Below are 27,151 nucleotides of genomic sequence, written 5' to 3'. Positions count from 1 at the left end.
CCTTCCCCACTCTGAACTTTAGGGTACAGATGTGAGGACCTCCATGGACACTTCTAAGCTTAATTACTAGCTTAGATCTGGTACACTGCCACCACACAGAATTCCAGTGTCTGGAGCACTCTCTGTCCCCACAAAACTTTCCCCTCCCTGGGTTGCCTTTAGGGACTTCACCAATTCCCTAGTGAACACAGATCCAAATCCCTTGGATCTTAAAACAAGGAGAAATTAACCATCCCCCCATCAATCCCTGGTGAGTCCAGATCCAATCCCCTTGGATCTTAAAACAAGGAAAAATCAATCAGGTTCTTAAAAAAGAAAGCTTTTAATTAAAGAAATAAAATTAAAAATCATCTCTGTAAAATCAGGATGGAAAATACATTACAGGGTAATCAGATTCATATAGCCCAGAGGAACCCCCCCTAGCCTTAGGTTCAAAGTTACAGCAAACAGAGGTAAAATCCTCTCAGCAAAATAGGAACATTTACAAGTTGAGAAAACAAAAATAAGACTAACATGCCTTGCCTGGCTTTTACTTACAAGTTTGAAACATGAGAGACTGATTCAGAAAGATTTGGAGGGCCTGGATTGACGTCTGGTCCCTCTTAGGCCACGGCTACACTGAGCTTTACAGTGCTGCAACTTTCTCGCTCAGGGGTGTGGAAAAACACCCTCCTGAGCGCTGCAAGATACAGCGCTGTAAAGCTCAGTGTAAACAGTGCTGGGAGCACAGCTCCCAGCACTGCAAGCTTATATTCATGAGGAGGTGGAGTACGTGCAGCGCTGCAACTACATTCACACTTCAAAGCTCTGCCGTGTTTCGAGTGTAGCCAAACCCTCAGTCCCAAGAGCGAACAACCCCCAAAACAAAGAGCACAAACAAAAGACTTCCCCCCACCAAGATTTGAAAGTATCTTGTCCCCTTATTGGTCCTCTGGTCAGGTGTCAGCCAGGTTTACTGAGCTTCTTAACCCTTTACAGGTAAAAGAGACATTAACCCTTAACTATTTGTTTATGACAGTGTTTATACATGTATGAAGTAACAATATATTTCCCAGATACCACACTGATTACAAATGCTTATTTCCTCTTTCTTGTACTAAAGGTAAGGTTCTGCAGACTACCAGGTCAAGCTGGAGAGAGACTTTCTGTTAAATACAATGGACAAGAAAGACACTGATTTACACCAGCTGAGGTTGTGGCTCATATCAGCAGCTACAATTTCATGCCCATTGCATTTTCATGGTTCTAGATTGTTGCCTTCTCTATAGAGAAGAATCCAACCACAACAATATTTTCTGTAGGATACACATTTTTGAAAAAATTGCAAGGTGAATTTCATTTTTCAATATAACCCAGAAAAATTATAAATATCAACATTCAATGTGTAAGTTATGTTGGCCACGCTGTAGGCACATCTGGTGCTTTAACATTAACAGCCAATCTGGACTTCATTTCTGATCATATGTAAACTTTAATGCAGTCAATCCCAGAGCAGTTTTTTCTCTTTGAGGATGTAGTTCTTTGTCCTATGCCAGTACTTTGTAAGCATTATCACATTTTTGAGGCAACTGCACCTCTGGTCACCCCTGGTCTGCTCGAGAAATGTCCTCTCAGGTCATGCCTCTAGCCATCCCTTTTCTCTCAGAAGGGACATGTGCCCATGCAGCTGTCTGCAGTTGCACTATGATTATCTAAGGAAGGTCTCACTAAAGATCAGTCCCTGCACTTTGTTCTCTCTCCAAAGGCCAGGATCAAGGAATGCCAGCAGTTCTGAGGGACCACACAGCTCTTCCAAAGCAGAGAACATTTATTTAAGGACAAAATTATACAGAGAAAACAAACAATAACATGATATAAATGTTTCACCAATAGTTCCATTAGTCCTACAGAGACATGGGCAAGTTCCAGTCTTTCCAACCCTTCTGCAGGTTTGGATCCTTCCTTGGACAAAAAGTCACACTCATTTGTGGAACTGGTCAGTTCAAGCAGGTCCTTTAGACCCCATGTTCTTGTTTTATCTCCCGCCTCTCTCGGAAACCTAGCTTGAAGGAGTATATGCAAACAGTCCCAGGTTTACAGATCCTGGGATTGCAGTAATTACTCCCCACTGTTTATAGTTCCTGGAGGGACTGTGGTAACCCTCCCTCATGGTGCAGAATACAATCCTTTCCCACAAAAACAATACAGATAAACCATAAAATTAATACAATTGTCCCCAAAAGTATTGCACCTGGTTGCACTATCTATCACAAGAATCAGATTCTGGTAAGAGAATTGTACTATTTAGATTGAAAGAAGCAGGAGACATTCTCTCTTCTTGTCACAACTCCAAGGGATTCTAAATAGTAAAATAATTGAACTTTTTATTCAACTTCTTTACCGGGAAGGAAAAAGAAAGCCAGCCCACACCACTGCACTTTGTCATTTGCTGTCAAAATGATAGGTTGCTGCCTCATGCTAGGAAGTAGTCTAAAAACTTAATGAAGCAGAGAAATTCTTCATCTGTTAAGTATTCCCATCAGAATTTCTGAAAAATTGCATCAATTTGTGTTAAACTAAGGCATAAATTGCTAAGTTATTTTATATATATGCTGTTGGTCCATGACTACTGGGTGCCAAAGCTAGCAATATTTTTGGATACTTGCTGCAGTGATGTGACACTTTCGGATTCCCACAGGGCTAGTGTTAGTGTCAGATGTTACAGAAAGTAGCATGGCATCGTTGAAATGCAGTATATCTTGATAAAGCCATTTGTCTGAGGAGATTTTATAGGTTAGGCATAGGCATAGCCTTCGCAGAGAAAAGAAAGCAGCTTTATGTGTGCATGAGAAAGATCATGTCACTAAATAAAAGAAACAATCACCTCTAATCCTTTTTGCCTTTGTGTTGGAGTGAGAAGATATTTCATTCAACTCAGTGTGCGGAATTTGTAGCATTGCTGTATTTCCCATTTTATAAGTGTTATAAGTATTTCCCCTGTGGTTTCTTTTGGGCGAGATGAGGCTGAATAGGATGTTCATTTTTGGGTCCTTATGACTGTGCACCCTAAAATATTGAAGAGGTTAGATAATACATGTGAATGATGGGGTTAAACACAGTTCTGAAATTGTTTCTTTTCATTGCTATCCTTTTAATAAATTTTCCCTTCGTATATTTGGAAAACAATGCTGAGATATAATGCAGTCCAGTTTCAGATGATATTTTCGCTTCCAAACCACTGACATGGTCTTGTTAAGGTTACGCAGTGATTGTAGAGTTTAGTACTTCAGGCAGCACTATCTGCAGGCTACAGAATTATAGATATTTAAAGGATCCTTTTCTTTGTATGCATTATTTCAAAAAAAGCAAAAAAGCAACAGTTCAGTGTGGTAAGGACAAAGCCCTACCACTTCCTTGGGCACAGAAGGCCCAAAAAGCAGTGAAAGTGGTGCATTTGGGATCAAGTGGGATAAGCAGAACACATGCAGGGTGTCCACAGACCCTAGGTGCTTCCAAGCAGTACTTTACATGGCTTCCTGCTATGGGGGGCCATTGGGTCTGCAGCTATATGGACCTATTAGCTAAACTTCTCAAGGGTGCAGCAACTGTGGAAGTTACAATAACCCTCAAGCTGTAATAGTGACCTTGTGGTGGCTTTGTTGCCAATAAGTAGCTTCAGAATTGTCCTTACTTTACAGATGAAGAGACTGAAACAAAAAGCAAGACCATGAAGCAAGTTCTGTGTGGTTAAGAGGCTTTATACTGCTCACAGCAGTGCAGAGGGGTTGTGGAGGAGGGGAGAATCCACCTGTTAAGTTCCCTCTCACCTTTTGGCTGAGCTGAACACAATTTTTAAACTTCAGCATTACAGTTTATCCTTAACTTTCATGTGGACAGCAAGGAAGAATGGGAAATAGGGCTGTCATAAACAGATAAGAAAAGTTAATAGCACAGAAGTACTTTATATCTCTTTGACTATAAAGGGTTAACAAGTTCAGTAAGCCTGGCTGTCACCTGACCAGAGGACCAATCAGGAGATAGGATACTTTCAAATCTTGAGGGAGGGAAGTTTCTGTGTGTGCTGTTAGTTTTTGGTTGTTGTTCACTCTGGGGGCTCAGAGGGACCAGATGTGCAACCAGGTTTCTCTCCAATCTCCCTGATACAGGTTCTTATAGATCCAGAATAGTGAGTACTAGGCAGATAAAGCGAGTTAGGCTTATGTTTGTTTTCTTTATTTGCAAATGTGTGTTTGGTTGGAAGGAGTTCAAATTGGTATTTTGCTCAAAAGATTTTAATTTGTACTTGAATACGTAGGCTGGGAGGGTATTCCCAGTGTCTATAGCTGAAAGACCCTGTACCTATTCCATCTTAAATTTACAAAGATAATTTTTACTGTTTTTTCTTTCTTTAATTAAAAGCTTTTCTTGTTTAAGAACCTGATTGTTTTTTTATTCTGGTGAGACCCCAGGGGACTGGGTCTGGATCCACCAGGGAATTGGTGGGGAGAAAGGAGGGAAGGGGGAGAGAAAGGTTATTTTCTCTCTGTGTTAGGATTACTTTCTCTCTCAGGGAGAGTCTGGGAGGAGGAGAGAGAAGGAGGAGGGAAGGTGGATTTTCCTCTCTGTTTTAAGATTCAAGGAGTTTGAATCACAGCGATCTTCCAGGGTAACCCAGGGAGGGGAAGCCTGGGAGAGGCAATGGTGAGGGAAAGGGTTTACTTTCCTTGTGTTAAGATCCAGAGGGTCTGGGTCTTAGGGGTCCCGGGCAAGGTTTTGTGGGGACCAGAGTGTACCAGGCACTGGAATTCCTGGTTGGTGGCAGCGCTACGGGTTCTAGGCTGGTAACTGAGCTTAGAGGAATTCATGCTGGTACCCCATCTTTTGGACGCTAAGGTTCAGAGTGGGGAATTGTACCATGACAAGGGCTTTAAGAACTAACTCATTTATCTGACTAGCACTCCTCTGGTATTTGTCTGATTGCGAGTAATTAGCCATAGTTCTACTATGGGACTTCAACCCAATATACCTTCTGTTTCAGATGCAAGAGTATCTCACCCAATATCAATACTCCCCAGAGGTAGACCCATTGTGGGTTGTCAACAAAAACAGGAGACTGGAAAAATATCCAACAGTAACAGAGGCAAAACAAGAACCTCTCTCTCCCAACCACAGAAACCAAGCACCCATCTCCAAAACAACAGGAAAGAAAGTATTTTGAGGAAAAAGTAGAGAGATGAAGACACTGGGAAGGACTGCTAAGAAAGCAATGGCCTAGCCTAGCATACTTATGGCATATCTAAATAATAATAATGGTTGGCTGTGTAGTAAGAGGAGGCCCTGAGATATAAATCTTGGTATTAGAGGCCTGGTATGAGGCCTGAACTAAAGTAATGGTCAAGTCTTTGCTAACATAAAGCAAAATTAAGCTGTGAGCCAGAGGCAGGCCCTGTGCACAGAAGCTGGCAAGGAAAGGGCTGATGCTGCAAGAAGATACGTACCTAAAAGGTACTGAACACTAGATATCAGAACATTCACATACTTGCACGTTCCACACAGATAACAAGGAACAGACTGACCCATCCCAATGACAGGGGCAAAAGGGTAATATGATGGATAGAGTTGTTTTGTTGAAACCAACATGTAAAAGGTGAGAGGCGGCACCTTAATACGTTGAGGGGTTGTACCTTGCTACGTAGAAGGGTTTCACCTCAATACGTCAGGAGTGATGTGTAACTTGTTTGTACCTGTGTATAAGAATGCATCCTTGGGGCGGTGTCTTTGTCCGGCCGAGAGGGCAGTGGAAAGTCCCGCCACTGACTGAGCCAAGTCCATTGACCGTGGGTATTTGTAGCATGCCCTGAATTAGGCTAAGAAACCTACAGGGAACTACTATTGTGTCCAATATGGCAATAAACCTGGCCGACGTGCCTTCGTACCTTACTAGACTCTGTGGTCATTGGGAGTTCCTTTCGGGTCTGCTGTGTCAGCCATCTTCAAAGAGCTGGGACAGCACACAGAGGGAACACATGCACGCAGCTGAGTGATACCAACATTGGAGAGAGCAGAGCACCACACAAGTGGCATCTGACAACACACCTCTGACAACAGGCTGAATGAAGAGACTGTGCGTAAGTATCAGAAGCTGTGTCTATTAAACAATTTCAGAGCAGAAGAGCTTGGTAAGAGATGGGGCAGTTGCTTATCAGGATGGTTTCCAGCTGCAAATAGAAAATCCTACCCAAACAACTCAGAAAGCCCTCTGAAAGCATAGGTTGTCAAAAAGAGTCCACAATCAGGCTCTTCTGAAGTCAGCAGGTGCACCTGTGCCTAAAAATAAATAAATGAGCTCAAGAAACAGATGTTTTAAAGCTGTGGAGAGCTTTAAAAGCAGAGTCATCCTTGCACCGCTTTCCTGCAGGAAAAACAGAAGGTGGATTCAGTCAAGGGCCATGTTAAATGAAATCCTGGTGCTGCAGGATAAATTCCAGTTGTCAGTAATACACCTGCTCCAGATCCTACTTGTATTTAGAATTTCTTTCATCTTATCACACCCACAAGCCAACTCCCCCATTCCCTCAATTTGCTATACCTGTGTATTTGTGTTCTTGGGGAGCAAACGGCACCTGTAAGTTGATATTTATACTGTGTAATGAAAAATTTAAATTAACCCCATTTAAAAAACAACTCAAAACCACTGAGATGCTATTTTAACTGCTTTATGTCATTTATTTTATCTTCCTGCCTTCAAAAAAACCCAACCCTTTTGACTTTTCTCACACAGAAACCAATTCTATCAATAACACGTTCTCACTGGAAAAGTGTCTAATTTATTATATCTATCCATTAGTTGTGAAGATTGTTAAAAGGACAGAAATGCAGAAAGACACATTTTAATTTAAAAAAAAAGATTGAAGTCGCACATGTTTAATAAAAATAATACAAACAAAGCAATATTTTCAGTCTATGCAAATAAAACGTTACTTTAGTTGTTGCAAAGAACAGATTCCCTTTTTTAAAAGTAGCTTTTTGGTACAGATCAGGTTAACTTCCTCACTGCAGAAGAATTTTTTTCATCCTCCAGAATCAGTAGGCACAAGCCAACCAGAAGTGCATATAAAGTTTGCCCATACAGAAATGAGCACTTCCACTTTAAAAACCAACCAACCTACCCACAGAGGGCCTGAGATCTTGTTTTAGTTTTATGTAGTTAGGGACGACTTGGTTCCAGGTCTACTTAAGCCAAATCATCAACACTCAGGTTTAAATACCATACTATGATGAGAGCGTAACTAGTACCTGACAAATCACAGAGGTTATCTCAATGTCTATGATTACTTCAAGAGAACAGAAGCAGCATCTTTACAATAAGCTGAATCTAAAGCAGCACTTCTAATCCACATATGGGTCCACAAGAGAACATCCACATTTTGTTCTATACTGCTATATGGAGTCTATTCAGTCTACATAGCAAATGAAACTCTCAAATTCAGCCACTTCCAAAAGGTTGCAATACCAGTGTATTTCTAAAGATATGGCACTTCTTCCATATAGAGTCGAGTGACTCACTAAGGGTTAATCTTACTGACCAAGGTTCTCTACAAGGGGCTGGAAAAGGGGAGACTGAAAAATTCTGAGCAGAAGAACAAAAAATAACCCCCATTCCCTCCACCCCCCCCCCCGAAAAAACCCAACCCAATCTGAGTGGTGACAGTGGGATATATAAACTTGAGGGAGACACACACACAGATAAGCAGGAAGCTTTGGGCAGGAGAGAACAGCATGCTTTTGTACACAGGGGTGTTCTGTTTAACAGTCGGACCTGCCAAAGACAAAGGAAGCTAGTTGCAGGAGAAAGGGTAATGCCATGATTCTTAGAAGCCACGTGCAGCAGGCTACACCTGGACTACACAGAGAACTCTGCTCAAGCCCTAAGAACTCCTCAGAGTGTCAAGGAAACTGAGTCAGGGAAAATGCATAACAAGTGTGTTCATTATTTTGTCTAGATTTGTGTATTTCTCATGCTACCTAAGTAAAGAGTCTTACTCCTGAGGACATTCTGCACCAAAACATTAAAAGTTCTATGACAAAAAGATAAAAATTCTGTGCACAGTATTTTGAAATTCTGCAAATTTTGTCAAACAAATGTGGAGGCGCCAGCATGGCACTGAGGAGCACAGGCCACTGGCTTCACAGAGGTTGGAGATCAGTGTGCAGCAGTACCCCCCCACCACCCGACACGGACTCAGCAGTGAGGCTGCACCCACGCTGACATAGCTCAAGGACAGGGTCTGCCCCAGAAACACCCCAGGGCCCTGTCCCTCCATGCCAGATGCATCAGGTATGTGCCAGCAGGCTCAGCAAGGCAGGATCCAACAGTGGAGGGGCTTAGTGTGTGGGGGGAATTCAGGTGTGGGTTGAGAGGGGTCTGTGTGAGGCAATCTGGGTGTGGGCGGCTCAGTAGGGGATCCAGGTGCAGGGGCTTGTTGGAGGGTTCTGGGTGCAAAGGTAGTGAGACTTTGCAGAGGGGTCCAGGCGACAGTGGTTGGGGATCAGCAGGGAGGGGTTTGGGCGTGCGGGGATTAGAGCATGGCAGGGGGTTCTGGGTATGGGGAGCTGAGTGAGGGGTAAAGATGCTGAGGGGAGTGGGGCCCAGTGTGGTGAGGATCAAGCTGCAGTTGGCTGGGGTTTGGTAGGGTGGGGATCTGGGTGCAGATGGCTCACTGGGGTGGTAGAGGTACAGGGAGAGTGGGGCTTGTTGGTGTGGGGGTTCTGGGTGTGTAAGGGGGTGAGGATCGGCTGGAGGGTCTGGGAGTTAGGGAGTCTGGATGCATGGGGGTTGGGTGGAAAGGGGATCAGCTCTCCATACAGTGATCCCTCCCCCTGCAGCTGTGGAGTGACGGGTTGCAGGAAGTGCAATGGGGGTGGGGGGGGTGGGCAGAGGAGTTTGCAGAGTTTCCTACAGACGGAGACGGGGAGAAATCTGGGGGTGGGTCTGACATGGCCCTGGGTGCCATGCAGTGATTTACTTCTCTGCTGGCTACCCTTGGCACTTAAAACTGCGGGGGAGGGTTGCATAACTGCTCTTGTGGCTTCCTTTTGCTTCCCCATCAGAAAGTCCTTTTCCGCAGATAAGCACAGAAATCTGCGAGGGACATAAATTCTGCACATGCATGGTGGTCCAGAATTCCCCCAAGAGTAATGCTATTTTAGAATCCTATGCAAAGTTAATGGGTCTGTTTGCTTTCACCATTGAATGACCACATGGAGCTAAACTGTAAACCCTGAATGCTCACATGGCTGGAGCTCTGGGAGAGTATGTATTTAAGCTACAGATGAGCCTGAGGCGTCAGCACTAGTCTGAAGGGCTGGGCAGTTGGACTGCAGGGTCTCATCTCTCATGAGGGAATGCCAGACAAGAGGACCTTCACCCTGAGTATGCATAGGTACTATACGCCAGTAGTAGTACCTGGATTCTGTTCAGACTCAGGAGGCTTAAAGACCACACAGTACCCAGTGAGGTGGGCCCCAAGCACAACAGCCTGGTGAGTGTCCAGTTTTGGGGGAGCTCTGTCAGGGCTCTGTGTGCTACACTGGTGATAGCTGGTCTGTTGTTCAGAAGTAGTTAAAGATGCAGGGAGCAATGAGACAACATTGTCAAGATTATGTGTGCAACTTGAAAAGAAAAGAGCAAAATTCTAGAGATGATCCAAGTTCTCCAGGTTGAGTTTCTATTACATGTGGAAATAAATTACCTGATACAACGCTGGTGAAGTACAGGACAGCTAAAACAAACTGATTAAATTAAGCAACAGAAGTATGGTGGACTGTAATACATTGTTATGAACAACCTGAAGTGTAAGCTTTTTAACAGCAATATTTGACTTCAAATGACCCAACGTATTTGTACTTCAGCATTTTAATTGAAAAGATTTTGTAATAACCATAACATTCTTAAATAACAGATATTATTCTCCAAGTGTTTGTACAGGAACAGTACTTACATTTAATTACAGGTGAATTGGTTATGTTTATAGGTGCAAAATACATTAAAATTGATTGATATGAAATAAGCTCAACTACCACCAGCTTGGGAATCTAAATCTTCACAACAGCAGTGCCAGCAATTCAGCTACCTATTCAAAGGTGCTATTTAAAACATATACCTGAACCTAGTAGAAAAGAAACCCCAGTAAATATTAAAAAGAAGGAAGCTTAAAAGACCAAAACTCCACAGCAGATTGGATCAATAAAATATTAAACTGCAGTTCTTAAATGTAAGTACTACACCAACTGGTTGGTTGTTTTCAAATAGTGTAAAAGCCCTTGATTTCTAATTGAGACAGTAATATGTACGCTACCTATTCAATCCAATCAAGATTTAGGCATCGTGCTATAAAGGCAAACATATCAGACACTTCTTCTATAACTTTAGCTGTTGGTTTTCCTGCTCCATGCCCAGACTTGGTATCAACATGAATGAAAAGTGGGTTGGTTTGTTTACGGCTTCGGCCCACCACGTACTGCAGGGTAGCAATGAATTTCAGTGAGTGCAAAGGGACCACGCGATCATCATGATCTGCCGTGAGAAGTAACGTGGAGGGATACTGGATTCCGTCCTCTTCTGGTATTTTGATATTATGAAGTGGAGAGTACCTGAAAAGAGGACACAAGGCTATTTAATATTCAAGCCATCAGAGTGGTGTCTGACAGCACTCAGAAAATCAGTCCCCCATTTGTATAAAATCAATTTTATGTGATGTAGGTAGTGATTCTCTATCACTTGTGTGCTATTAAAGTAGAACAACGACCACTTATCTCTCTATTTGAATATTCTGGCTCTCAGCCCTGTAGAAGCCCTTAGTAATCTCCGTCCATTTTGGAAGTAAACATGCAAACATTTTAGACAGACATCAGACTCATCAGCAACTGCAATAGTACTCGTGAAACAGGGAAACGAAATAGGCTGGAGCATCCACACTACATCCATTCCAGGTGCTTTGCTGCTGGGAATCAGCCAAGTACTGTGCAGAAGCAACTGACCTGTCCATAGGGATGGCTCCTGGCCTTTATGGATCTGGGAATGGTTATCTCCAGGGAACATGAGGTTAAAAGGCTGGGCCCCTCCAATCTTTGGACCCCTTTTCAGCCCCATTTGCCTTCAGGGGACACTGTGCAGGAAAGGGAGGGGAATGTGATGGAGTTTTCCTGCCTCTTTAACCAACCCCTTCATGGGTAATTCTCTGAGCAAGGGATGGCCTGGCTTCCAATAATTTGTTTCACTCCCAGTGGGCACCATATAGCCCTAAACACTAACATACCATAAACTCTCTCCAGACTCCTTTTATATTATAAATTAATATCACAGCAATACTAAAACACAGAGGATTATAATATAAGAACATAAGAACAGCCATACTGGATCAGACCTATGGTCCATCTAGCTCAGTATCCTGTCTTCCAACAGTGGCTGGTGCCAGAGGCTTCAGAGGGAGTGAACACAACAGGACACTTTATTGAGTGATCCCTGTCATCCAGTCACAGCTTCTAACAGTCAGATGTTTAGGGAGAGACACAGCATGGGGTTGTGTCCCTGACCATCTTGCCTAACAGCCACTGATGGACCTATTCTCCATGAATTTATCTAGTTCTTTTATACTTTTGGCCTTCTCACAACATTCCATGGCAATGAGTTTCACAGGTTGACTGCACATTGTATGAAGTACGTCCTTATGTTTGTTTTAAACCTGCTGCCTACTAATTGGGTGAACTCTTATATGTCATGAGAAGGGGTAGACAACACTGCCTTATTTACTTTCTCCACACCATTCATGATTTTATAGACCTCTATCACATCTCCCCTTAGTCATCTCTTTTTCAAACTGAACAGTCCCAGTCTTTTTAATTTCTCCTCATAGGAAAGCTGTTCCATATCCATAATAATTTTTGTTGCCGTTCCCTGTACTTTTTCCAATTCTAATAAAACTTTTTTGAGACGAGGCAACCAGAACAGCATTCACTATTCAAGGTGTGAGCATACCAGGGATTTCTACAGTGGCATTATGATATTTTATGTCTTATTAACTATCCCTTTCCTAATGGTTCCTAACATTGTTAGGACTACCCCTGAACACTGAGCAGATTTTTTCAGAGAACTATCCACAATGACTCCAAGTTCTTTTTCTTATGTAGTAACAGCTAATTTAGACCCCATCATTTTATATGTATAGTTGGGGGAATGTTTTCCAATGTGTATTATTGTGCATTTATCAACATTGAATTTTATTTGTCATTTTGTTGCCTCTGGTGGGTGAGGTAATATCTTTTATTGGTCCAACGTCTGTTGGTGAGAGAGACAAGCTTACGAGCTCTGTGAAAGCTTGTCTCTCTCACCAACAGAAGTTGGTTCAATAAAAGATATTGCCTCACCCACCCCCTCTCTCTAATATCCTGGGACCAACACGGCTACAACTACACATTTTGTTACCTAGTGACTCAGTTTTGTGAGATCACAGTCTGCTTTGGACCTATCTGGCATAATTTTGTATTGTTTGCAAACCATGCCACGTCATTGCTTACCCCTTTTTCCAGATCATTTACGAATATGTCAAACAGCCCTGGTCCTAGTACAGATCCTGTGGGACCCTGTTGTTTACCTCTTTCCACTGTGAAAAATGACACTTTATTTCTACCTTTCCTATCTTTCAACCAGCTATTGATCCATGAGAGGACGTTCCCTCTTATCCCATGACAGCTTACTTTGCTTTAAGAGCCTTTGGTGAGGGACCTTGTCAAAGGCTTTCTGAAAGTTCAAGGACATTGTCTACGTTTATTGAGCACCCGCCCCCAAAGAATTCTAATAGATTAGTGAGGCATGATTTTCCTTTACAAAAGCCATGTTGACTTTTCCCCAATATATCAGGTTCATCTATGTGTCTGATCATTCTGTTCTTTACTATAGTTTCAACCAGTTTGCATGATAGTGAAGTTAGGCTTACTGGCCTGTAATATGGACCTCCCCTTTGTAACACATACTTTGTTTAGAGAGAAGAAAACTTTTAGAAGAGTTAGCTTCCTTATTTCAAAATGGTATTTTTATTTTTTCCTGTTTTTACTGATAACAAATACAGAGGCCAACTGAGCTCATTTGGTATTTGTGCGTTAATTTTGTTTTAATTTCACATTAGTTAAACAAGCTTCAGATTACTCCTTCAGTAAGTAAGTAAAAGAGGCATACAAGTTATCTGAAATTTCCTTTATTTTTGTCTGGGTTTAGCAATGCCTAACACAGCTTACTAGAAGGAATTTTTTTTCATAGAGTCACAGAACTAGATTTTGTATTGAGAAGTTAAATATTGGACAATAAAGAGCATTATATTTGTTTTAAGGTATTTCTAGGATGCCCATGATGGTAGTTTCTAAGCACAATTACACAAAACTATCAAATATCTTGCTTTTTTTGGTAAGAGATTACCAGTTGTTTGACAGTTGATTAGCCAAAGGGAACCACTCATTGCTCTGGATATAATATGATGGTACAGCAGATTAAGCTAGTTTGTCTTTCTTAAAAAATACTAACTTTTCAGATTAACATCAGATAAAATGGTTTCTAAAACACCTGTTTTGATTTTGAGAGGCCTACAATGGACATATGTACAACAGACTACACAGGAACCTTCTTACTATGTGTATTTCGCCCCCCTCGCCCCCGAGCAACTTTAAGATTCTCATTCTCCTTCTCTATACTTCAAATTTCATCATATCTGAATTCACAGTATATAAACAAGTTTTATTGCACACAAACATTTGCATCATATCTACAGTAGATGGATTTTATGGGAAAAAACCTCTGACAAAATTCAAAATATGAACTTGGCAATTAACAAATTTTATCGTGCACTGTAATACTGTAAAAATGCCTTGCCATTAATATCACCATGTGAAAATTTATACTGTCTTGATAAAATGGAAATCAAGGGGCAAATGATTTACATTAGGCCTAACAGATCATAAAGTGTTTTCACTTTGCATTACTTTTCTTTTGAACTCTATGATATTTTAAATAAATGCTTTAGCTCACATATGAGAGTTAAATTGTCTATTCAGTTACATCTAAAGGGGCTATTATTTCAGTATCTAGACACTACATCTAAAGGGGCTATTATTTTAGTATCTAATACCTAGATTTAGTATTAAATCTTACATAGTAGTTTAATATTTGTGAGAAATCCTCATTCTTAGTCTTCACTGTTAAAGAAATGAAAATTCAGCATTAGGAGAGCAAGTATTACAGAAGTACTTTTTAAATTATGTTACATATTGTAACAGACTCGTTATTATCCATTATCAATTTGCAGCACATTAAAAAAAAACAAAAACAAAAACAAAACTGGTCTGTGAAAATACAGAATCTTTTCAGGCTTCTGAGCAAGAAGTTAAAACCTGAATTAGTTTCCTTTTGTGCCCCACTCCCAATCAATTTACACAAATAAACCCTATCTACATTCAAAATATAACTTAGAAAAGCAATCTGCTCTCCCATATAATTAAAAACACTCTTTGTTTAGCTGTTGGGCTGAGTGCCCTGTTCGGACAGCCTACCAGAAAAAGTAGTCATTACTTAAAAAAGCCAACCTTGCATGGTATGTAACCTTTGAAAATATGTCCCATTGGCTTCACAGAATTTTTCCAAAAAGCAGAAAGGTACAAATATACTTTTTTATAAAAGTGACTGAAAAGTTAATTTTGAACTTTCAGTGTCCAGTATATTTATCAACTTCCTGGACACCACTATCAGTTTCAGCAAGGGATTATATACAGAGGATTATATACAAGAAACTCACGGATCCCCAACACTGACCTCCACAGCCACACTGACCTCCACAGATCTAGCAACCACCCTGGACACACCAAGAAAGCTGTTATCTACAGCCAGGCACTCAGATACCAGAATTTTCTCTGAAAAGAAAGTCTGGGCTACACACCTTAACACCGCCTTCACTAAACAAGGACACTCCACCAGAGAAGTAGATCCGTTCCCTGACATGACCACCCAAATACCCCAGGAGAACCTGCTTCAATACAGAATCCCGGCCCCTGCCCCACTGACTGCACACCCGTTACCTACCACTCTACACCAGAACCCATATGGGGAAACATCAAACAATTACAATCCACATTTGATGGGGACCAAATACCGAAAGAAATCTTTCGCAAATCCCCTCTTCTGGTTTTCAAACAACACCCTAACCTTGCCCAGCTCATCATCAGAATGAAGCTCCCCAAAGACCAGGACACACTCACTCAAAGCAGCACTGGACCCTGCCAGAACAACAGATGCAAAACCTACAGACTTATCTCCACTACTATGATGATCAACACCCTCCACAACACACCTTTCAAGATCCCTGGGTCCTACACACGCCTATTACAATATGTGGTGTTACCTCACCCAGTGCACTAAATGCACCAACAACAACTATGTGGGTAAAACCAGACAATCACTAAGCTCTGGAATGAACTCATACAGAAAAAATGATGAAAGACAAAAACATCCTATCACCCATGGGTGAACACTTTTCACAAAGCAATCATTCCATATCTGATCTCTCAGTCCTCGTCCTCAAAGGAAATAGGCAAAACACCCTCAAAAAGTCAAGCATGGGAACTTAGCGTATTCCCCTACATTAGAATAAAAAACCCACGGCTAGCGTGGGTCAGCCCACTTGGGCTCACAGTGCCTGGACTCCGGGGTTGAAAAACTACTGCGTAGACATTTGGACTTGGGCAGAAGCCCAAGCTCTAAGATCCTGTAAGGGTGGCGGGTCCCAGAGTTAGGGCTCCAAGCCCGAACATCTACACAGCAATTTTTAGCCCTGCAGCCTGAGCCCAAGTCAGCTGACCCAGGCCAGCCATGGCCATGACATAGGGTTTTTATCCCTGTGTGGACATATTCTTAGGGTAAGTCTACACTGCAATATAAGCCCAAGGTTAGTACAACATTAGATAGCAGACCTGGGTTTGTTAACCTAAGGCTTGAGCATCTATACTCATTTGAAATACCAAGTTAGAAATTTTTGAACTGTGGCTCCCAACCAGGGACTGCAGTGTCTGCACTGCATTATGTGGGACCAAGTCCAACCATCCATATCCCAGACTTCCTAGCACTCTCCCAAAATGTGGCTGGCTCTAGTGTTTTGTTCATGGTGCAGTGTGGGAAAACTTGATTGTCCACCAAACTTGATTGTCCAGAGGACATAGAAAGTCAGCCTGTGGGATTGTGGTCTACTTTGGTGGACTCCCAGAACACAAATCCAGTGGGACTACATCTACATTGGAAAGCAACAGGGTTTGAACCCTTGGTCCCAGTCTGACTTACACTCAGACTCTCCACCCTTATGGGGTCTGGGGATCCTAGGTTCAAGCCCTGGGTTAGTGCGATTTGTACACAGGCAGAGGGGGGGTGGTGGTAGGTTTGAGTGCGAGTTCAAACCCTGTGGACATACCCTCAAATTCATAACTTTGCTGGACACTAAAAATCAACTTAACAGATACAGTGGTTTTACGGCTCATTACCACAATTTGTAACACATCCTACTGCTTGCTAACCCTCTGTTGTCGTACAACTAAGTGTTAACTGCCTACTTCACTTTAAGTGATCTCTTATAGCATGTGTGAACTCCTTATGCTTAAGTCTGTTCCACCTTGTATTTAGTTTGGATACTCTGGGTACTGTCCCCAGATCTGAAGGAGAACTCTGTGAAGCTCAGAAGCTTCTCCCTTCCACCAATAGAAGTTGGCCAATAAAACGTACTCTCTCACCTACTTTGTCTCTTTCATTTAATAAACTCATTTTGATCCATAGCATTACTCAGTTCACATGGGTGAGGGAGAAATTAATTTGTACAATACTTAGTTATTGTTGACTGCCAACTGCCATTTAAAATAGTCAGATTTCACTCAGTAATTACCAGTCAGCTACAGCACAATATAACATTCACACCAGTCAGTTCATTAAAAACACCAAAAGGCACTTACTTGATGAGCCATTTAAATTGTTCTTTATAGTCAGAGCAGCCGTAATCAGTTGTCCAGGCGTGACCAATGGTGTATTTGTGGAACTTAAGCATGTCCATTACTCCAACTTGAGCAATTACACAACCAAACAGGTCAGGGCGTTGATTAGCACAAGCAGCTTAAAAACAGCAAGACAATTCTATTAACACTGAAGTCTAAAGGAGAAATCAAGGGCAGTAATAAAAGGTACGGTCAACATAAATTTAGCTCAATGTTAAATTTTGTAGTGTCAGCTTTTGTAAAACTTAAGGATGAGAATTTTACACATTTGGGAAAAATCCAGTTAAAACAATTGTTTTAAAAAATAAATACCCTCATGCAGTGCTTGAAACACAACCACTGACTAAAAATGCCTGACAATAGCCACTGAAGTCAAAGGGAAGACTTCCAATGGCTTCAATGGGTTTTGGTTTAGGTGCAAAGAATGTCAAGGGAAACTGACTTAAAAACACGTGTGTAAGTGAATTCACTAATTCTCATTGTTCAAACTGAGGCAAATGAACAGTGTAAACAAAGAATGGGGTTTTAAAAACAGTCTAAGGGAGTTAGGTGCCCACACACCACTGAAATAGAGTTGGTCACCTGTAAAGTTGCTCTTTTGTAAATTCCAGCCCAAGAGTATAATTATTGACAAACTGGATTCAAACAAGAAATTCACTTGAAACAATCAACAGTGTAATCAGTAACATAAGTAAAGATCTTGGTTTGATGAATTACAGCTTGGCACTCTCCAGTGTTCTGATATCACTGTCAGGAAAAAGAAACTGAAAGCACACATCTGTGTTTATTGCTCTCCATGGGTGAAACGGCACCATAAAGCTCTTTTATTGCTACATGAACACAGAAGTTCCTTCATTTTTCAGCTATATGCAAGCCAAAGAACTCTGATAAATAATCATTTCTGACTTACACCTGGTCTACACTTGAACTTTAGGCTGATATAGCTATAGCGCTCAGATGTGTGAAAAATCCACATCCCTGAGTGTTGTAGCTATGCCGACCTAACCCCTCATGGAGATGCACCTAGGCCGATGGACAAATGCTTCTGTTGACCTAGCTACTATCACTTGGGGAGGTGGCATTCCCACAGCAGTAGGAAAAAAACCTTCCCTTGCTTTAGGCTGCACTTACACTACAGCAGAGGTAGGCAACCTATGGTACACGAGCTGATTTTCAGTGGCACTCACACTGCCCAGGTCCTGGCCACCAGTCCGGGGGGCTCTGCATTTTAATGTAATTTTAAATGAAGCTTCTTAAACATTTAAAAAACCTTATTTACTTTACATACAATAGTTTAATTATATATTATAGATTTACAGAAAGAGACCTTCTAAAAAGGTTAAAGTGTATTACTGGCACACAAAACCTTAAATTAATTAGAGTGACTAAATGAAGACTCGGCACACCACTTCTGAAAGGCTGCCGACCCCTGAACAACAGGGTTATGCTGGCACTGTAGCTATGATGCAATTGTCCCCATAGTGCAGAGATGGCCTCAGTTGTAATCACAGAGGGAGGAGCTCATTTTTTATAGAATGTTTGCATTTTGTTTCCTTATGCTTCCAATCTGCCTATTACTATAGGGCATTTTTAAAGAATAACGGCTGCCCCACTTTAAGGAATGCACATGACTAATCACTACAGCTAAAGCACACTGGTTTCTGACACTACAGCTTTCTCGACAGGCTTTTCCCTTTCCACAAAACCTTAAGAGTTTTTCGCTAACGAATTCCTGAATTGCAAGTACAGATGCCAAAGACCACAAAATCCCGTAACTGTTTATTAAAGCTAGTACAAGAGGTCAAACAGTACAGTACAGGGATCCTCCTTGTCTGAAGAGGTCTTTTTAGTCCACAGCTGTGCTGCCAACTAAGCCTTTGCCTCACACTATGATTCCATCGTGCAGGACAAGGAAATCTTGTTTTGCAGTTGAATGAGCCAGAAACTAAGGCTTCAGCCTATTCAGAGTCACCTCTTAGTAATCAGACTAAAAGAGAACACACTATTCTGGAGGGATGCCAACAATTTTTTCTTCAGTGAAAGCAAACTGAGGAAATATGGCATTGGGCCCTTGCATCTGAGCTATTAGTAGCACACAATAGCTGTTGTACAAGGACATGAATAGCTATTTTGAAATCCTTTGGGTAACAAGAGAAAAAATTCAGTTCTCCTTTGAAGAAAGAGCACAGGTAAGAATTTTAAAATAAAGGAGCAACAAAAACATAGCAGTTTGATTCTGCTGAAGGAGAGGAAAAACCCTTCTTGTTCCTTATGCCTCAAAGAAATCAAACTGGAAAACTCTGATTATAGGCCTTTAAAGCTCTATTTTGGTAGAATATAGTTTAAAAGCTCATTAAGGTTCAGTCAGGCATGAAACAAAGTAATATTTTCATAAGCAGTTAAACCACCAAATTCAAATAAAAACTAGAAAAGGTGGATGGCCAGTTAAATGTTAAACTGAGCTCTCAATTAGGTGCTCAATGCACCTGTAAAATGGACTTTTTTGTGCTTGAACTGCAGAGAGATCAATGCCCAACAGCTCTTTGCCATGAACCTCCCATTCTATTTATGCTCTCATTTGCAATACTTTCTTTTTGCTAGAAGATATTGTGTAAGTTGAACGTAAAAGTCTAATTTTACTGTTGCTGAAACCTAAACATTAATTCTGTTAAAAAAAAAATCTTTAAAACATTGTGTGTTTTTATTTCAGTAGCCTTAGGCTGTCAAACTGCAACATGCTCCTCTCAAAGATATCCTCTCTCTCCCCTGCCCCAACTATTCCTTTGTCATTGTATTCCCATTTAGGGTGGGGGTAAAAAGTCCTTTCCCTTTGTTTCCTCTGATACCGAGGATGAGCGCAGAGTAGGGATTTATTTAGGGACAAATTTGGCTATGTGAGAATTTTTTCTTTGAGATGGACTTTCTATATTTAAGATCAAATTGTTCTGAGTAAAGATGAGTTAGAGAATTATACATTAATAAGGTGTACTTATAAACGGTGTGTTAGATTTATATTGTTTCTGAGAATCAAAATTTGCCCACTATTTATACTTAATTTTTCTTTTATGTATTTTTGTCAGAGACATTTGTTTTTTGTCATCTTTTCAACTCATTACAAGGAATATAGGGTCAAATGTTGCAGTTATTGATCTGTGCACAAAGTCATTAAATGCAGCAGAATTGCCATGATATGTGTGTGTTTACAACAGACCACAGAAAGGCAGAGGAAACTTTGCAGTAATTGTCTCCATGGGCTTGCAGAATGTGGGTTTAGGTGCATGGCTAACTATGAGGATTTGGGGTAAACTATGCAGATCCAGTGGTGAACTGACCCATCTGTGGCTACTACCACGGAGAACTGCTAGTGAATCTGAATGACGTTTCCCAAATTTATTTTTAATTAAAAGGTCATTAACAACTGGACTTAAAAAAAAGAAGAAAAAATAAAAAAAGAATATTTGTTTGTGAACATCTCCCCTGGTTTCTCCACTAGCTCAGTTTGTGTTGCACATTCTGTGCAGGGCAGGTTCCAACACACATGAAGAACATGCATTTGACTATGGGCAGCAATTGTCCACGTGGCTTTTAACAGTGGGCATTTTCCAAAGGATACAGAATGCCAACGTCCCATGCCACCAGAGACTGAAGTGGAATTGAATTACTTTATCTGTATTAACACAGTGACATGCCACCAATTTTTACACCCAAGGGCTCTTATAAGTTTTTCCCTGTGCTTAGCTTATGAAAAACCATTCGCGTGCTAGCATCCACATAACAGTAAATACACAAATAGTTCTTACCCACTAAGAGACCCCCATTTGAACCTCCGTTAGTAGTCAGCTTCTTTGGAGATGTATATCCCTCTTTGATAAGATATTCCGCTGCACACTGGAAGTCATCAAAGCAATTTTGTTTGTTCGCTAAGATACCACCTACCACACAAGGAAAACAAAACAGTTAGTTCTATAAAATGCATTTGACAGCACCTATTCAGAAAGAGGTGTACGCGGAAATGCTTAGGGTGAATTCCAGCTTCATGAATATTTTAATAACTGATGCAGCTGAGAAAGACCAAGGAAAATGAAAAACTCTTCCAACACAAAAATTATAAGATGGTTCTGCCAATGACTCTAATACTCTCAAAATCTTGAATAATACATATCTATGCTGAGGATCGAACAGGTAATGCTCCTTACTACTGAGATTCCAGCTAAAAGCTTTGCACTGCCAATTTTACACAAAATGACCACACACAGTTCCACTTGAGGTATGTCTTAATGGAACTTAACAGAATTAAGCTCACTTATGATCTTTTAAGAAGATAAAACTTCAAACTTACTGCTGTAAAAAATAAGCTATCACTAATGTTTGCTGGACATCAGATACATAACTGGTAATTTACTGGGTTTCATTATTATTATTTGTTTTCAAATCTGATGGCATACAGCTATGATAGAAATGTGACTTCAGAGTCAGATTTTAATTTGGCATTTCATTACAGCTCAAATTTTGAAAAGCTACTGTCCTCTTATTAATCTACTATAGTGAAGCTACTGTAGTCTTTTTAGACAAAATTTTAAGAAGGCTCATAATAAGGGGAAATAAATGTACAATTTTTAAAAAATTGGGGAACATAGAATTTTGTATGCAAGATATATTCTAATTCTAATATCAAAACCCATATGAGAGGGAGTCTTGCTCTGCAACCTTTTTATATAAAATAAATAATTGCCAAACTATGATATTCACAGAAGGATTCACAACTGACCAAAACTCCAATTTACATTTTCCCATTTAAGAAGCTCATCTGATATGAGGCTATAAATGGCTCCTGATCAAAGGCTGCATAAAGCTTTGCAAATGCATACCACCCCTACCTGACCTGGACGGTCCTGTCTTGGATAATTAAATACTAATTAGGAATTGTAATTAGGTGGGAATTGAGAGTTAAGTGCTGGTACCCTTATACCAAAGGCTATGTTCAATCTTGTAAAGGGATTCTCGGGGGCAGACTTTACAGCTGTACAAATCCCTCTGCAGAACTGTGTAACTTCTTAAAATGAAAAACTTCTTAAAAATGCAGAAAACACAATTCATCCAACACAAAGACCACCCAAAAGGTGTCCTGGGAACATTGGATACTTTTATATTAATTAACTCCCAAAACTGCAACAGTGGAGGAGAAATAGAAGTTTAAGAGACATCCTGTGCTTTACTCAGAATACTGAATAATTCTGGTCTGGTCTAAGGTCAGGACCCTATTCATGAAGTTAAAGCTACTCAAATAGGCAACTGTACTAGCTGTCTCTGAAATTAACAAAGAACAGATACAGACCTAATTATGCAACTGAGATAACAGACTTGAGCTGAAATTAAATTAAATAGGAAATAGAGGGACTAAAGAAGTATTTTCATAGCAAGATAAAACCTCATTAAAAACCGATGGCCAAATTCAAATTACTGAAGGATACTTTGTCTTTAGCAATGACATTATGCATGCCTGAGCATATGCTATTTCTTTTTATGAAACCATTACATCTTTAAGTCAATTACATGGAAATGTCCCAGACAGGTGTTAGAGCAGAAAGAGATGAAAGAGCAATACTGAGCAAAATCACCTTACCATAGGTTAACAACAGAAATAGTATGCAAATATTGGTACAGTTGGATACATTTGGAAAGGAGATTCGAGATAAAAAGTAGTATTCACAAATATTTGCATTGAATCCAGAAAGTTCATCTTGTTTTGTAAAAATGCTAATAATTTCCTCGGAAAACTTACACAGTGTGTTGTAAAATAAATTTTTACACTATGTTGTAAAATATTTTTAACTGGGATGCAACAAGCAAAACAATCTAACTGCAAAGATCAAATAATATGAGGGAGCTACAGGTGCAATAAATAAGTTTGACTGACAACAATTCTGACTTTCATAACTATCTGGGTACATAAAAAGAGTGAGAGAAGAAAGGCAGACAATTTTTGGGTATGTCCACTATGTATAGTTAATCTGGGCTCTTATCAGAGTTTTAGCCTCAAGCTTGCTCCCATCCATACAGAAAAGTGCTTTAAGCCCATGCTAGCTTATCCAGACAGCAATGTGGGTTAGAACATGGGCTCTCGAAGCTGCTCACTTTGTAGTGAGGACAGGCTCATCACTCAAGTGCCCTCCCACATTCTCCCTTGAAGGGCAGACAAGTTCTCTCACAACTTGACACAATCGACTGGAAAAGAATCCAAGAGCATCCTTGCACAAAGAACCAAGGGATATGACCCCAGGCACACGTGGACAGGTGCACAGACTTTGAGGACATAGTAACACAAGAATGGCTTTGCTATAGGGACACTCACACCCAGATGAGGCTAAACCCAGGAGCCAATAAGATGGGTTAACTGTGCAATGTAGACACAGCCTTTGTCAGTATCACTGCTAAAACCACTATTTGTTCTTGTACTCAGAACGCTTTACCTTTGTGCCAGGTCTCTCCATATTCACCACCTCCTCTGATGTTAGCCACAGCTAGAACACCGCCCAGATGTCTCACAAAAATAAGTCTTGATACACTGAAGGAGAAAAACAGAAAGGTAGATTACTTTGGATTTCCTGCCCCCCAATGTCTACCTCTTCTCCCTCCTCACCCCAATCCTGTGTGTATGTTAGATGCAGGAGAGAGTCTGGCATAATGTATGTGACAACATAAAGGGTTAAATCCTCCCTCTGTGCCAAGCCCGAGTTGCCAAACTTGTCTCAGTAGTGTTCCATGGGGACACTACTATGAGTCTATCTAAAGAAAGCAAAGCTACTCCAATCTTCGTCCTATAGCCCTCCTCAAGGGCAGTGGCCAGCAGATCTATGTAACCATAGATCCACTGGTGATGCCTCTGTTCCTTGACAGTCTCCCAACATTTCCTCCACTGTGTGTAGAGCCATCTGCAACTTCAGAGAAGCAACTTATTTGTTAACAAATGAACAAGAGCTAAAAGTTAAGGCCACCATTTGGCCTGGCTTTGTTTAGGAATTGTAGAAGTCGTTGAATAGGCATTAAATTTGTATTTAATATCATCATTTGCCTCTGACATTTACAAGGCTGTATTTGCAAAAGAGATCATGTTCTTACATCAAATATTTGTACCAGTGGTTATACATTTGAGTTCTTGACAAAACAAAACTGTTTTGTTTACTTACATAGTTCAGTATAAAAGAACTTTCAAATCTAAATATCAGTAGCTGACCTCACTGGTAATTTTCTGATGTTGGATAAAAGCTAATGTAATACAAAAATATCTCAATATTAAATTACTAAGATATTAGTGTCATTAATATCTTTTAAAAAGAGATTTAATTAAAAGTCACTTAAATCATATTTGACAATCAAAAAGGAAGCAGGAAGGGAAGCAGGCCTCCCTTCAATTGAGGCAAAAGCTTAATGTAGCCAGAGCTCTTGGTGGCAAACCAAGATCACCAAGGACAATAGTAAAACATTGGAATTAACCCCAACCAGATTTCCCCCACAGGCAACTCCATACCTATATGAATTAGTCTTATTAACTCACATAAGAAAAAATTGGGTCTTTATGTCTTTAAGCCCTGATGCCACTTATGAGACTCATTCAGATATATTTCTGAAAAGTCATTTCCCATGCACTTGCTGTCAAATGCTTCCTAAAGAAGCACAATTATTCTTGTGAACTCGCCTACCAAGTTATTTTGTTAATCACAGAAAAGACTATAATGTTACAGTGTGTCCATAAGTCTGTAATTACAAAAAGAGTAATATTTTCATAGCTCTAAAAACAATTAACACCTGCTGGTGACTTCTCTTGCATAGTACGTACAGGGGTAAACTTTTCAGAGGAAAAAAAAACTTGTAGACAGGGAATTGAGAAGAGGTTCCTGCAGTTTCATCATCCACCCAAAGGATAAATCCTCCAGAATACGCTTATTATCTACAGCCATCAGCTCACCTAGGGCAATGTGAATTCTCTCTCGTTTCAAAACAAATTTCAAGGCTTAGGTCTCTGTGATGTCCTGGTCAGAGACTAAATTTATATTCCAGACATATACTGTGTAAAGGGTCACAGTGCACTGTTTTGCCAAACTGCAGAGTGACTAATTTCTAGAAGTTGAGATAGTTAATGTGGAATAGCCTGACACTAGACTGCTCCAAGAGACTGTGGTTTTGCAATCAATTTTTGGTGGATTATAGTCACAGAAAGAAGAACTCCCAGATTTTATTGTACTTCTTTTCATTCCTTGTATCCCAAACAAAATCAAAAGGGATGTCTTTATGTCCAAACCTACCTGATTGGTCACTTTGCGTGCAAAAGCAACCTATCACAGGATATAGGTGATTGAGCATGGCATCACTAACTCAATATACATTATTCAGAGCTATTTAAAAAACTAAAACCAAAACCAAAACAAACCCCACCCCCCACTTCCCAAGCAATTTCTGAATACTTCACTATCAGTGCCTTTTTTTGTACAACTCAAATCCAAACTGGGAATTCATCCCATGCCAAAAGTATACAAACACTGGAACTTTAAAAGAGCAGTCATTGTGATTCAAATTTTCACTGAGATTCAAATTTTCACTGATACATAGGCTCCTAAATTACTTAGAAATTTTGAACATTTTACCCCACGTGCATAGAACAACTTCACTGTGGGTATGGCTACACTTACAGTTTTGCAGCGCTGGTAGTTACAGCTGTGTTAGTACAGCTGTGTAGGGCCAGCGCTGCAGAGTGGCCACACTTACAGCAACCAGCGCTGCAGTGTGGCCACATTTACAGCACTTGCAGCGCTGTTGGGAGTGGTGCATTGTGGGCAGCTATCTCACAGAGCACCTCGTCCCATTTTGGCGCTGTGGCTTGTGGGAAGGGGAAGGAAGTGTGCGGGTCTTTCCGCTTCCTGTTCCAACGCCCCGTGGTGCTTTGCTACACATTCCGAGCAGTTTTGCGGCATTGTGATTCTGCAGCACGATTTCTGCGGTTTTTGTTATAAATGGAGCCTGAGCTGCTGAGGACCTTGCTGATGAATGTTGCCAGCACATCACGCATGGCAGTGGAGCTATTCCTTCAGCTGCAAAGTGAGAGTGACAGTGACAGTGAGGAGTCAGACGATGATATTGAATCGCCTGACGGTGAAGACACTAAATTGCTTGTGCCAGCAACAGACGTGCTCAGCACCGTGGAACGGCGCCTTTGGGCTCAGGAAACCAGCATTCAGTGGTGGGATCACATCGTCCTGCAATCTTGGGATGACGAGCAGTGGCTGCAGAACTTTCGGATGAGAAAAGCCACTTTCATGGCACTGTGTGCTGAGCTCGCCCCTACCCTGCGGCGCAGGGACACGAGATTGAGAGCTGCCCTGCCAGTGGAGAAGCGGGTGGCTATTGCAATTTGGAAGCTGGCAACTCCAGACTGCTTCTGATCGGTGGCGAACCAGTTTGGAGTGGGAAAGTCCACCGTTGGAATGGTGCTGATGCAAGTTTGCACAGCCATTAATCGCACCCTGCTAAGAAGAACTGTGAATCTTGGGAACGTGCAGGACATTGTGGATGGCTTTGCACAAATGGGTTTCCCTAACTGTGGAGGGGCAATAGATGGGACGCATATTCCTATTCTGTCACCACCCCACCTGGCATCAGAGTACGTTAATCGCAAGGGGTATTTCTCCGTGGTTCTGCAAGCGCTTGTGGATCACCATGGGCATTTCACTGACATTTACTCAGGATGGCCTGGAAAGGTGCACGATGCACGCATCTTTCGGAACAGTTCCCTGTTCAGGAGGCTGAGGGCCGGGACTTCTTTCCCAGACCGCAAGATCACAGTAGGGGACGTCGAAATGCCCACTGTGATCCTTGGAGACCCCGCTTACCCCTTAATGCCATGGCTCATGAAACCATATACAGGGAAGCTTGACAGGAGCAAGGACCGGTTCAACTACAGGCTGAGCCGGTGCAGAATGACTGTGGAGTGTGCTTTTGGCCGTTTGAAAGCCCGCTGGAGGTGTCTTTATGGGAAGCTAGATTTGGGGGAAAGCAGCATCTCCGCTGTTATATCCGCGTGCTGTACCCTCCATAATATTTGTGA

The 27,151-nt window shown here is 41.2% G+C and overlaps 1 protein-coding gene across 1 annotated transcript in view; it reads right to left on the bottom strand.

Moving 5' to 3' along the window:
• Positions 1 to 9,879: 9,879 nt before the first annotated feature.
• PREP (prolyl endopeptidase) overlaps positions 9,880 to 27,151 on the bottom strand; it is a 168,825-nt gene continuing 151,553 nt past the window's right edge. Inside the window, exons 12-15 of the mRNA XM_050949268.1 lie at positions 23,523 to 23,617; positions 20,853 to 20,984; positions 17,014 to 17,170; positions 9,880 to 10,632 (exon numbers count right to left, since the gene is read on the bottom strand). Coding sequence (XP_050805225.1) covers positions 10,338 to 10,632; positions 17,014 to 17,170; positions 20,853 to 20,984; positions 23,523 to 23,617 — 679 coding nt within the window. The 3' untranslated portion in view covers positions 9,880 to 10,337. The remainder of the gene's footprint in view (positions 10,633 to 17,013; positions 17,171 to 20,852; positions 20,985 to 23,522; positions 23,618 to 27,151) is intronic.

This window comes from Gopherus flavomarginatus, chromosome 4 (assembly GCF_025201925.1).
Source record: "Gopherus flavomarginatus isolate rGopFla2 chromosome 4, rGopFla2.mat.asm, whole genome shotgun sequence".
Classification (NCBI taxonomy): Eukaryota; Metazoa; Chordata; order Testudines; family Testudinidae; genus Gopherus; species Gopherus flavomarginatus.
This window is presented reverse-complemented; position numbering and strand designations above follow the sequence as displayed.